At 36.5% G+C, this 14,353-nt stretch overlaps 1 protein-coding gene across 1 annotated transcript; it reads left to right on the plus strand.

Annotated features, from left to right (window-relative positions):
* The first annotated feature begins 7,198 nt into the window (after nucleotides 1–7,198).
* LOC116872348 (keratin-associated protein 21-1-like) lies at nucleotides 7,199–9,239 on the plus strand. Its single transcript, XM_032865522.1, has 2 exons — nucleotides 7,199–7,335; nucleotides 8,903–9,239. The coding sequence occupies exons 1-2, from the start codon at nucleotides 7,199–7,201 to the stop codon at nucleotides 9,237–9,239; spliced, it is 474 nt and encodes a 157-aa protein (XP_032721413.1).
* Nucleotides 9,240–14,353: the final 5,114 nt, after the last annotated feature.

Raw genomic sequence — 14,353 nt, forward strand, 5'->3', positions numbered from 1 at the left:
TGATTTAAAAAATGTGGTAGTACATATAATAGAATATTATTTAGCCTTAAAAAGAAGGTAATTCTGTCATTGTGACAACATAGATGAACTGGAGGACATTTTGATAAGTGAAATATATCAGTCACAGAAGGATATAGTGCATGATTCTTCTTATGTGAGACATCTATAATAGTCAAATTCATAGGAACAGAGAGTAGAATGGTGGTAGACAAAGATTATGGGGAGGAGGAAATGGGGTATAAAGTTTCAATTATGCAAGATAAGTTCTGGAGAACTCTACAGAAATGTAGTTAGTCACACTGTATTGTGCACTCAAAATTTTGGTAAGAGTGTAGTTCTTATGTTAAGTGCTCTCACCTCAATAACAGAAAACCCCAAAAGACCAGGACGAAACTTTTGGAGGTGATAGATATGTCTTTGACCTTGATTGTGATGAAGGTTTTATGGGTGTAATAATACCCCAAAAATCATTACGTTGTATACTTTCAATCTGTGCAATTTTTTTGTGTGTATCAATTACACCTCAGTCAAACTGTTACAGAGACTGGGTAGAATGGCCGGAGTTTTGCTTTTCTCCATTAGAGTGGGTCAAATTTGTTTCAATATAGTGCTCCTCTCATCAGTCCAAGTAGAGATCCAGAGACTTCTCTACCCATTCACCTCTGACTTCCATCCATCTTAACAGTTGCCCTGGGGTGGTGGGTGGGGGGCTCTGGAGTGAAGTGTCCTCCCAAAGCAGCTGCGTGTCAGCATAGGGCACACATGACGACTTGCATGACTTTCGAATTCTATTCTGAAGGCAACTGGAATGGTATGTATGATGCAGACAGAGAACATGTCTTAGTCATGAAAGAGCTAAATTCTCTCTTAGGAGAGACTCTGAACCAGGTAAGGCTTTAAGATGAACGTTTGAATTCAGTATTTGAGGTGCTCCTTACTGACATTGGCCAGAAGAAAGAAACAAAAGAGGTTGGTTTGAAAAAAGCTAATGGCGGAAGGCACAGTGGTGTTGACTGAAATCTAGCTATATGCAATGATATTCAAATAGAATCTCTCTTGACAGGTAGTGTAGATAAACATGGCTGAATTAATAAATTTAATTCATTACATATTAAAGAGTTATCTTACTCTTATTTTAAGAGGTGGTTTTGGTCTTCCCTAAGTATTGAGAGTGATTTGTAATACTCATTGTCCTCAGTCTCTTAGTCGTAATATAGCTGAGTGAGGGACAGAGAATGTCGCTGTTTCCTTATGATAAAACTATGTTCCATTCTGAGTACTCCACTGAGAGTCCATAAATAGACAATCGATACTTTCTGGGAAAAATAGCATTATCAGTGCATCAAGACTCTGGAGACAGTTTATATCCCTACTTTCTCATTTTCTGCTAAAGTGGAATATAAAATTCCAGGGAAACATTTTTCAACATTATTCATTATTTTTAATTTATTTATTAAAAATATTTATTAGGCACATAGCATGTGCCAGCAGCTCTCTTTGCCACAAGGCTATGATTTTTTATCGGTGATATTGTGTGAAATATCTTTTTATCATTCATTACTTGAGTATGTGTCAGTTTTACAGGGCCATTGAGAAATGTCCACCATCCCAGAAGGAAAATTGGAGGAGAATTCCTTGAGTGGCTCAGTTGCTGAGAAAATGAAATAGAACTTCTTAAAATATAACGTAATATAATATAAAGTGTACACATTGCCTAAAAGTCCTCCGAATAATAATACATTTTTGAAATATCTAGAGTGCCTTCAGCCGTGTGTGTCGATATCTGAAAGTACTGTCTGGAAGTTCAGAAACATTGTTCTCCATTGGAGTCTTACGGAGATTCCTTTTCCCCATTTGCTTGGGGGAAGAAAGCTAGAATAATTGAGAAAAGTTTTGTTTTCTTCAAATTAGTAGTTGGAAGAACAAGGTTAATATCCCTAATGCAAATGAAAGGTGATCTAGTTTGCTGAAATGTTGTTTACCAAGAAGGGAGCCAGATGGCTTTTTGTGATAGATCTCTAAAATGAGAACAGAACCACCAGGTATGCAGATCTGTGTTTTACTCTTTTGCTGTTGAACTCAGAAGAATAGGAAGAAGTAGCAGGGGCAGAATAAAGCACTTACACATATCCAAAGGCACCTATTTGAATGATATGACCTAACTGGGGTTTTAGAAGAACAGCCAAAGACATCATGATACCCCTAGCACATGTTAATAGAAAATGGTGCTATTATTGTATGAAATGGCATTTAACTTGTTTATGTATGAACAGTAGTGCTCCCTGTAGATATATATGAAAACAAAGTTTTTATAGGACGTTGTTATAAAGGACTGATGGCTATATCCTTATTTTTTGAAAAATGATTATTTCAGAATAAAGACAAATTCAGGGTCCAAAGGCGGTTCCCCATAGAGTTATACAAATCAATATAAATAAAATGCAATAATACTGAATATGGAAAAACATTTTTTAATGAACTCAACATCTTGCATTATGAAATATATTGATCAAAAATAGAAAAGATAGGGACTCCTGGGTGGCTAAATTGGTTAAGCGTCTGCCTTCCAACTCAGGTCATGATCCAGGGGTGCTGGGACAAAGCCTACATTGTGGTTCCTGCTCAGCAGGGAGTCTGCTTCTCCCTCTGCCTCTGACCCTCCCCCTCTCATGCTCATGCTCTCTCTCTCAAATAAATAAATAAAATCTTTACAAAATCAAATAAATAAATAAAATCTTTACAAAATGAAATAGAAAAGTTGTTAACACAATATCAAAGATAAAACTTCTCTGTAGTATTTGACACATTCCTGGCTATTTTCATCACTTGAGAAGTACCTCAGATCTGAACTTTGTGCTTTCCAGGTTTTCATGGATGGGCTTGTCACAGTTTGTATAGAATGTAATAATAGAATTACTCTCGTGGAAAACTATGGAAGCAGGGTCAGGAAATCACAGGTGAAGGAGTCCAGTAGACTGAACTGCTCTGGATGTACCCCAGTAGAATCCATAGGCCACTGTGTGCCCCAGCAAGATGGGCAGCCTCAGCCATGCCCACATCCACTCTCCCCATAGCCAGAGCCAGAGCCACAGGGCAGGCAGCCGTAATGGTTGCTATAATAGTGCATGGTATAGGAGAAGAGGTTTCCATAGTGGAGCAGGGAACTATTTTCCTCCATTTGAATGTCAGCATCTGCATATGGAATTTTACACAACTTCTGTGGTGTATGAGGCAGTATGACCTCATATTTCAGGCAAAGTTTAATAAGAAAGCTTCATAAAAAAACTTGTGTCAATAACAAGGAAATGTCCTTATAGCAAATATTAGTAACTATTTTTCTAATAATCATGTCACATGTCCTTAACTAGGTTCTTGTATTTTAGGGATCTTCTCATTCTGGTTTTGTTATTGAAGTCTATACTCAGATTCCTTGAAATTTTGATATCCAAGCCCTTAGACCCAATTTTCCTCTTTTTTTTTCCTCTCTCAAAATAGTAATTTCTATGGCATATTTAGACATACAATTAAGGGACTGAGGTTATGTCTATTTGAGTGAGGAAGTGATAAAAGTGAGGAGTTACTTGAAGTAAAATATCTTTTAAATTATATGATTCCTTTCTGTCAGGCAAATAACTCCTCACACCAAATGTTTTCTACTACTACTAATGACGAACCAACTATATTTACATGAAAGTGCTAATGTAAAGCTGCATTTTTGTTCATCCTGAGAGTTTTATCTCTTTGTGAACCATGACTTTCTATGGGAATACACCATTATATTATGCAATGAAGCATTTATTTAGAAACTCAAATATTCATTCTGGGTGTGTTCCCTCCACCTTTTGGGTTCTCATATATTCAAATTAGCTTTAAAGTCATCATTTCATTTCTCAAGGAATGTTTTCTTGAAATAGTGGCAGAAGAAACATGGGATATGGATTTCTCATATCTGCTTCTGCGTTTAGTCTGTTGTGGTGTATATTCATGGGCTTATTAGGTTGGAACAGGCAAATATATATATATATGTATATATATATTATGAAAATAGTTTGGGGCTTATGAATCCCTTGAGAAGGTCTTTGTGGGACCAGGGAGGGAGACAAACCATAAGAGACTCTTAATCTCAGGAAATAAACTGAGGGTTGCTGGGGGGTGGGGGGTTAGGGAAAGGGTGGCTGGGCGATGGACATTGGGGAGGGTATGTGCTATGGTGTATGCTATGAATTGTATAGATTGATGATTCAGATACCTGTACCCCTGAAGAAAATAATACATTATATGTTAATAAAATTAAAAAAAAAAGAAAAAGAAAAGTGTCTTTGGATCCTGTTGGTGTCAACAGACCACAATTTGATAAGCCCTAATCTAGACCAGTGTTCTTCAAACTTTCAAGAAAGCAAGCTAGACAAGTAACTATTTGGAATCTGATTCCAAAATTTAAATATGACTATTTACTTATTATCTATTTCATGCATCAATTACTGATAAGTAATAATTGATTATAAAAATAAAATTATTTATACCAATAAGAACTCACATTATGATAGATTATGCTTTAACATGCTGGGAAATTTTTAGGATTTTTTTCATATAGAGATTTGAAGTTTTGGTTCTTTATCCAGTATATTATAATTATTAGAAAAAATGTATTTATTATATTCACCAAATCATTTTTTAAAAATTTTCGAATCAATCTGAATCCCACTATCTAGTTATATAATTTATTTTTGAAATTTAACTAATAAATATATATCCTCCTTAATTTCAACAGTTTGTTTTGACAAATTATTTTGAGAGGCTTTGTTTTTATATAAATAGGGGCAAAACCCACTTAAACTCTTCATTTGGAAAAATTTAAAAACATCAGAATATTCTATTTTCACATTTTAATGTTACATAGATATCAGTGCCTTACAGATGGTACATTTATATAAAACACAGTAATGTGGGGTGCCTGGCTGGCTCAGTCTGTTAAATGTCTGCCTTCAGCTCAGGTCATGATCTTGCGGTCCTGGATCAGCCTCACATGGGGCTCCCAGCTCAGCAGGGAGCCTGCTTCTCCCTCCCTCTCTGCCCCTCCCACCCCAACTTGTGCCCTCTCTCTCTCAAATAAATAAATAAAATCTTTAAAAACAACAACTCATGACATGACAATGGAAACAATCTCAAATAATCATTTACAAAATGCTCTCTTCCCAACACAGCAGCGTGCCTGGCATTCTTTATACATTGAGTGTTGAATGAATGAAAGGCTGAATGAACATATAAAATGGACTTCATAATCAAAATGATTTCATGTGAAGAGATTTGCTAAAGACAGCTAGATTCTCAGGGCTGGTACAGCATTCCCTATTTCCTATTCCAGGCTGGAAATGAATTCTATGGGAATGACATCAGGCATCTGAGAAGCTTTCTTGTGAAGCTACCAGAAAGCAGACGCCTGGAAAACTCACAGAAGCACCACTTAAAATGTAGGGGTGTTCATTTGTGTTCTGGGGAACCAAGGGCAGACAGCCAGCCCCGTACAGCTATCAGAATTCAGGTGTGTTTTGAACTAGCTGGCCTGAATTAAAGAGAAGCCAAATTTACTGAGGAAGAAACAATCAGCTGTGTCACATGGACACTCAACTTTAAATAGTACAGAAAATATGTAGAGGGACAGAAAAGAAAAAAAAGAAGAAAACAAACGGAGGAAAGTAGCGTCACTCCCTTGGGAGAGTAGCTACACACACATTTTTATCTTATAATCATCCATATGCAAAAATGACAGTGACAATAAATAAATGTGAAAGCACATCATCTTTGCAAAAAGATTAAATTTATTGAAAGAAGTAGTTATAGACCAAGGAGAAATTTCTGTTGCATTTTAAAAGATATTCTTTATGATCTTGCACAAAGGAACCAGAGGAAAAATGACATGTGAACTTCTTTCATAATAGCCTAGATTTAGATTTTTGCTATTTTGCAGAGATGGGATGGGATAAACAAGACCAGCAGCAGAATCCATGTTTCATGAGAGGACAAATCTGGTGTGTCTAGTCATTCTAGAATTTTCCAGTAGAATCCATATGACCCATATCTTCCATAGCAAGATGGGTGGCAGCAGCCATATCTGTAGCCACCATATCCATGGTAGCCACAGTCATAGGCATAGCTGTAGCCACGGCCAAGACCACCATAGCCTTAGCTCCCATACTAGTTGCTGTATGGTGTCAGGGAGGATGGTGCAGAAGAGGAAGATACTTACCTGAGTTTGAATATCATTATCTTCATAAGGTCTTTTATATAACCTTAGTAGTAGGTGTTGGAAGTCATGGGCAATGTTGCCCCTTATTACAAATTATTTTGCATTACCTATGAACAACACCAACAGCAAAACTCTCATAGATCTCTCATTTCATTAAGGATAGAGAGGGCTTACTAGCCACAACTACTCTTCTTTTGTGTCAAGAATTTCATGGTCAGATCATGTGCATTGAATGACAGATCTCTGATTTGGTTTTCTCACTGGGGGCTCAAATTTAAAGTTTGTAATGAAATTCTAGAAATCACAGAAATTGATTCCAGTTGTTTTGGGCATATTAGTAATGTCAAATTCATCTGCCCATTGAGGTTGAAAAAGTTACTCTTGTTTAGCTTTGAAAGATAGAAGTGCTAAGGGGTAGGTTTTATTTAAATTATGAGATATATAATATTGTCCAATATTTCTTTTAAAGATAAAACAATTAATTTTATTTTAAATACATAATTCAGGTAACATTTTATTTTATTTTATTTTATTTTATTTTATTTGAGAAAGAGAGAACAGAGAAAGAGAGAAAGAGCACGAGTGGGGGGAGGGGCAAAGGGGAGAGAGAAACAGCTGAGCTGGGAGCCCAATGCAGGGCTCCATCCCAGGATTCCAAGATCATGATCTGAGCCAAAGGCAGATGCTTAACCAACTGAGCCACCCAGGCACCCTTCAGGTAACACTTTTTCAGAAAAAAACTTTACAAGTGTACAAATATGCTTTCTTTTCATATTTTACCAAATTCTATCTTGAGTCACCATTTCCACTAGATAGCAAAACATTTATTCTTGTCCCTTCCAGGTAAATAACAAAGTTCAATGACATACTAGTCTGCAGAATGAAAGCTCAATTGACTTAAAGGTTTCACCACTCCTCCTTCTCCTGAGATGGACTCCAATGTGTAGGCGGATGCTATTGATTGGAAGGGAGTACTTTCATCTGTCCTGCCAGACATGGGTGGTTGCCATTCCCATTGCCATTAGCCAAAAAACTCCTCTGGTCAATGTATTCCCCATCATTCAGTGCATGGCTCTACAGCGATCAAGGTTTTTCCTTGTGCTTGGGAAAATAATGAGTCTGAGCTCAAAGCCATCTGGGTAGGCACCAATTGTTACATTCTCTACCCACATGTGTTATATTGTTAGGTCACTCATGGGACTTATTCCTTCTCAGGAAAATTAGAGTGTGATGTTCTCTACTTTCAGATGCCTAGCCATAAGCTAGGGTTTCTTTTTCCTTCAGCTGCAGTGACCCAGGACCCCTAAATGAGGACTTAACCGTGTCTGAGTTCTCCTGTTTGACACATCCACTCTCTACTAAAGCTTATATCCAGGGAAACAGGGGATGAAATAAGTAACAATAATAGCAAAGATTATTCTACTACCTACTATGTGCCAGACACTGCTGTAAGTGCTTGACACATGCTAGCTAATTTGACCTTTGAAATGGTCTTGTGGGGTAGGTGTTATTATTACTATCTCATTTGCAGACAGAGCAGCTGAGGCACACTGTTACAGTGGTTACTAAGCTACAAGTGATGGAAGTAATATTTGAACTCAGAGAGCTGATTTTAGAAATTCTATTCATATCTATTGTGCTCTACTGACTCCTATCAAGTCATCTTATTAAGAACATAAGTTTAGAGGACTATTTCATTTAATTATTGAGTTAAGTTCTGAGCTGTATTGCATTAAAAAAAAAGAAAAACCAACGGCCGACCATTAGTATGTTTCTCATAGTCCAAGATATTTTTACCAAGACTTCATTGTTAGTTGGTGAAAATCTATTAGTGTCATGAAAGACAACTCTGCCGGTATTGTTATTTTAAATGAAGAAATGCCTACATTTAACTATGAGTCAAAACACAAATATTACAAATATGTTGAATTTTAAAGAAAACTTTCATGAAAACACAATTGTATAAAGGAAATAAAAGCTCATTTCTATTTTCAGGCTATAGATTCAGGATACAAATTTGAAACCGTAGAAAAAACCAGTGGTTAAAAATAGAGTCATAAAAGGAAATGTTAATGTAAATGAAAAAGAAAAGCCCAGTTTTCTCAGGCTTGGTGTTCCAGAATTTCAAACTACTGTTTTTTTGTCAACAGTCTCATGAAGTTGAGTGATACCTTTTGGCTTTTCCTAGTTAGCCACTAAATCTCTGAAGGAAAAAAATGAGCTTGGGACAAAAAAGAAGAAATGGAGAATCTCAAGTTAAGGCTGATTATTATGACCTGTTGAATGCTGGCCAAAAGAAGGCGGGTTGTTTGGTTGTTTGGAGGTCAGAATGTCTACCACAAATGCTATTTACTGTCATGAAGACTGGTTACAAATTGCCAACTTGAAGATCTTACATAAGCAGAGTTTTGAAGCTGGGACAACTGATTCTTATTAATGACTCACAAATGATTCAATGTAGTTAAACAATAGCAAATGTCATTGCCCCCAAAGCCATACCCTAAAACCAGGAGTCAACAAGTTACTCACAGAGGTCTTGCAACCAATGGGATGACTTGTGTGGTGGATCCCACCCACATCAAGGGTATATAAAAGGTCTCTGCAGGGGAATTGTGTACACTGAAGTGACACTTCTCCTTTCCTCCTCTACCCAAGGACAACCTCAACAACCAACACCATGTGTGGCAGCTACTACGGAGGCTGTGGCTACGGAGGCTGTGGCTATGGAGGCTGTGGCTATGGAGGCTGTGGCTACAGAGGCTATGGCTCCGGAGGCTGTGGCTACGGAGGCCTGGGCTGTGGCTATGGCTCCAGCTATGGCTGTGGCTACGGAGGCCTGGGCTGTGGCTATGGCTCCAGTTATGGCTGTGGCTTCCGCACCCTGGGCTGTGGCTATGGCTGTGGCTCTGGCTGTGGCTATGGATATCGTTCCCACTCTCTCTGTGGCTATGGATGTGGCTCTGGCTACGGCTCTGGCTTTGGCTGCTACTAATTGAGGTCACTATGGGAGACTCTCACCCTCCATAACTGGACATGGGATTCACCAGTTCTGAGCCCCACAGCTTCTGACTTTTTCCCTTGGGTGATGATATCCTGCATGATGAAAGTCTAGCATGGTCTGTTGTTGCCTACAATCCAACCTACAGATACCCTGAATTTATGCAGGAAGTGGGAGATGGTGAAATTCACCTGTGACCCCCACAGTTCTGCTTTCATCAGGATGATGGTGTCAGAGCAACTGCCTCGATGACATTCATGCTGGAGCCTGTTTCTGTGTTGACCCAATAAACTTGTTCAATCCAAACAGCAACCCTGGTTTTATGTCAGTCATTTGATGCCTAGGATTAACATTTTTTTGTTTGTTTCTGTTTTCAAGAAAGCTAATGATTACTACATTTGGGAGATATTTTTCTCTCATTTTTAGGTCAGTTGTCTTGGAAAAGTACTTTTTTTCTTATAAACTTCAGTTTCCTCCTCCTCTGATACTGAGGGAATAATGTCTTATGCTAAGTGACTGTTAACACTAAATCAAGAATTACTTATATGTTAGGTTAAGCATTGCCTGACATACATAATACATAATAAAGAAAAAAATTAATTTCCCCAAACTTCCTTATTCATGTTCCTTAAAATAAATGAACATTGTTGCTATATACTTCTCTTCTCTTGTTTTTTTCTTTTTTTTAAGATTTTATTTATTTATTTATTTATTTATTTATTTATTTATTTGATAGAGAGCAGGAGAGAGAGAAAAAGGGAGCATGAGTAGGGGGGAGGGCTAGATGGAGAAGCAGGCTCCCACTGAGGAGGAAACCCGATGAAGGACTTGATCCTAGGACACTGGGATCATGACCTGAGCTGAAGGCAGATGCTTAACTGAACAGCCACCCAGACACCCTATCCTTCTCTTCTTTTAATCTTCCATTTTAAAGGTATTATTTAAAAACAGACATGCACTTTAAAGGTATGAAAGACATAACCCAAAGAATAGTTCAATAATCTTTTACATCCCAAGCTGGTGATAAATTAAAAAACTGTTTGGCATTCATGGTGGGCCATAATATTTAGATAACTGTATTTCAGATATACTCTGAGAAGTTTCAGGGTCTCATGAAATTTCAGTTCAAGATATTGGATGGGGCTGTGGTCACCCCTGAGGTTTACTGGGGAAGGATTCACTTTCAGACTCAAGTTGTTGTTGGCAGATCTCAGTTCATTGCATTTGTAAGAATGTAAGGCCCATTTTCTTTCTGATTTCTGTCAAGAGGCCCTTGCAGGCTCTCTGCTGAAGTCACCCTTAGCTGCAAAATCTTGCCCACAGTTCTTGGCTAAGTAAATTCCCAACATGGTTGCTTGTTTTCTCAGAGCCAGCAAGGAAGAAGAAAGACTCCAGTAAGATGAATGCTATGATCTTATGTGACATAATCACACACAACCATTTCCATTTGCCATATTTTATTGGTTACAAAGCAAATCACAGATTTCTTTCACACTCATAAGAGCATTTGCATCAGGAGGTAGGAATCAAGGGGGCATGTGGAGAGTTTGCCTACCACAGACTCAATGTTATTCATCCATCATAGGAATTAGTGAATTGTCTTTCATTTCACAGCTCTTCAACAGCTTGGGTAATATTAGCACCATCTTGTCCTCTAATTTGGTAGCATTCTGAGAGATGATGTGGATCTTGGTTTTTCGGTGAATTATTTTGTTAATGATTTTATTACTTCCAAGGAAATAGAACTGTTTTTGATTTCTGAATCTAATGGTTTAAGTAATACAGATTTTCCAAGGAAATTATCTATTTCATATGGGTTTTCAAATTTATATGCATAGAGATTTGAAAAGTTGTCTCATATGATGTTTAAAATTTCTTCTATTTTAATGTTCCCTCTTGTTTATTTTTTTATATAGTTTCTGTCTCTTTTTTTTTCCTCACCAGTTAGCAAGTTCTGTTAATTATTTCATTTGGTTCATTATTTAAATCATCTCTTTTTTTCTGATTCTCTGTTGCATTAACTTCTGCTTTACTATTTATTATTTCTCTCTTTGTGCTTTCTTTGTTTTTTATCAAAGTTTGTGTGATAAAATATTATATTATGAAATATTAATTTATTTCCTTTCATTTTTACTAATTAAATTGTTCAGGCTATGAATTTTTCTCTTAAAACTGCTTTAAATATTTCTCATAGATGCTATTATGGCCCATTATTATTATTATTAATTATTTTAAAAACTTCAAATTCATTTGTCTGACCTCTCTCACACAAGAACTTTTTAGTGGAACATTTTTTATTTTCCAAGTTAAAGGGTGGTTTTTTTTTTTTTTTTTTTACTGTTTAATTTTATTTTTAAAGGGCTTTTTGTTCTTTGTTTTTGTTATCAGTTATTAGTTTTGAAGTCTGACATCAGAGAGTATTTTTTACTAGTATTTCTACTTTATAAAACTTACACTTTCTGTGTGACAAAATATATGGTCAGTTTTTGTGGATGTTCTGTGGGAGCTGAGAAGAAGGTTCATTTTCTATTATTAGGGAAAAAGTTAACATATAACCATAAAAGCTACCTTATTCATAATATTGTTATATTGATAATATTGAAAATATTTTACCTTTTCTACTTCATTTGTCTTGTTCTGAAAGTGCTATTTTAAAGTCCCCCATTATTAGTGTGTTTCTATGTATGTTTTGGCCTCATATAACTGTGTCTTCACAAAGGAGGTGTGCATGCTATTTGGTGTATACATGTTGGTAAGTATATTTTTTTCCAATTTTTTTTTTCAAAATTTTATTTAAATTCCAGTCAGTTCGCATACAGTGTAGTATTAGTTTCAGGTATAGAATTTAGTGATTTCTCACTTACGTATAAGACTGAGTGCTCCTTACAACAAAGTGCCCTCTTTAATCCCCCATCACCTATTTAACCCATCCCTCCATCCACCTCCCCTCCAGCAACCCTGTTTTTTTTTCTCTATAGTTTAGAGTCTGTTTTATAGTTTGCCTCTCTTTTTTTCCACCCCATGTTCATCTGTTTTATTTCTTAAATTGCACATATGAGTGAAATAATATGATATTTGTGTTTCTATGACTGATTTATTTTGGTTAACATTGTACTCTAACTCCATCCATGTCATTGCAAATAACAAGATTTCATTCTTTTTGATGGCTGAGTAATATGGAACAGAATAGAAAACTATATGCTCATATAATCTTTGACAAAGCAGAAAAGAACATCCAATGGGAAAAAGACAGTCTCTTCAACAAATGGTGGTGGGAAAACTGGACAGCAACATGCAGAAGAATGAAACTGGACTGCTATCTTATTATACCATACACAAAAATAAATTCAAAATGGATAAAACACCTACATGTGAGACAGAAAACCATCAAAATCCTGGAGGCAAACACAGGTAGTAACCTCTTAAACATGTTGCCAGAGTCAAGGAAAACAAAACTGTTGGGAATTCATCAAAACGAAAGCTTCTGCACAGTTAAGAACAACCAACAAAACTAAAAGACAACCTACAGAGTGGGAGAAAATGACGTCTTTGATAAAGGGTTAGTATCCAAAATGTATAAAGAACTTAAGAAACTTGACACCCCAAACACAAATAATCCAGTTAAAAAATGGGTAGAAGACATCTGCGGACATTTTCCAAAGAAGGCATACAGATGGCCAACAGACACATGAAAAGATGCTCGACATCACTCATCAGGGAAATGCAAATCAAAACCACAATGAGATATCAAGGCACACCCATCAGGATGACTAAAATTAACAGCACAGAAAACAACAGGTGTTTGCAAGGATGTAGAGAAAAGGGAACCCTCTTACACAGCTGGTGGGAATGAAAACTGGTGCAGCCCCTGTGCAGAGTACTACGGAGCTTCCTCAAAAAGTTAAAAATAGACCCACCCTAAATCCAGCTCTTGCACGACTCGGTATTTGCTCAAAGGATACAAAAATACTGATTCGAAGGGACACATGCCCCCCAATATTTATAGCAGCACCATCAACAATAGCCAAATTATTGAAAAAGCCCAAATATCCATCGACTAATGAATGGATAAAGAAGATATGGTTATATATGAGTAAGATATTTTTTGTGATTTGTTTGGAATTTTCATGAGAAAGCTCTTTTCTTTGTCATAGCTAAAGCTTTTTAGCCTGAATTCTATTTGGTTGATGTCAGGTTTATACGTTTTCTTGTGACAATTTGCACAGATACCTTTGTATATGCCTTTATTTATTTATTTTTTGTTATTCTGAATCAATTTTGTTTAGGCATATATACAGCATATAGTGATGTTTTCCTTCAGGAGTCAAATTCAGAATGTTTTATTTAATAGATAAATGAAGCCAATTTATATGTATTGATGAGGCTGATATGTTTCAAAACTCAATACTCTTAAATAAATTAAAAAAATGGCATTGGAGGGAGCCTGGGTGGCTCAGTGGGTTAAGTCTCTGCCTTCAGCTCAGGTCATGATCTCAGGGTCCTGGGATCAAACCCCACATCAGGCTCTCTGCTCAGCGGGGAGCCTGCTTCCTCTTCTCACTCTGCCTGCCTCTCTGTCTACTTGTGACCTCTCTTTCTCTGTCAAATAAATAAATAAAAATCTTAAAAAAATGGCATTGGAATGGTTTGTAGTTTTCCTAGTGGTTACTTTGGTATCTTTGTATCTATAACAAATTTAATGTGCTAAATTCTCTCTTTTCTTATTCAACATTTTATTATGTGATATACTAGTTATTTCATATTCTTAACTTCCACTGTTGTCTATAGAATAGCAGCTTAAGTTATTTTTCTCTCTCCATCTCCTGCTACGCCCTTGTCTTTTACCTGGTTTATTACTACTTTGTCATCACAACATATGTATATATTATTAATCCTCAAATATAATCCCTGTGTTTGATTTGGTTATATATTACACTAAATATGTATCACACACACACACACACACACACACACACATAGTTACCTATATGTATACAGACACACATATCTCTAAATCTATATGTCTCCAACATTTTGCTGCTCAGTATGGCCTTTTGGGTGCAGAATTTCCTAATTTATTCTATGCTGAAAACTGTTGTTCTAATACA

The sequence above is a fragment of the Lontra canadensis genome, unplaced genomic scaffold, assembly GCF_010015895.1.
Source record: "Lontra canadensis isolate GAN:19392208 unplaced genomic scaffold, GSC_riverotter_1.0 scaffold29, whole genome shotgun sequence".
Taxonomy (NCBI): domain Eukaryota; kingdom Metazoa; phylum Chordata; class Mammalia; order Carnivora; family Mustelidae; genus Lontra; species Lontra canadensis.

Coding starts and splice junctions, on each gene's coding strand:
- LOC116872348 (XM_032865522.1), top strand. CDS start 7,199: ATGCTATTGATTGGAAGGGAGTACTTTCATCTGTCCTGCCAGACATGG. Junction 7,336..8,902: donor ATGGCTCTACAGCGATCAAG/GTTTTTCCTTGT, acceptor CCTCTACCCAAG/GACAACCTCAACAACCAACA.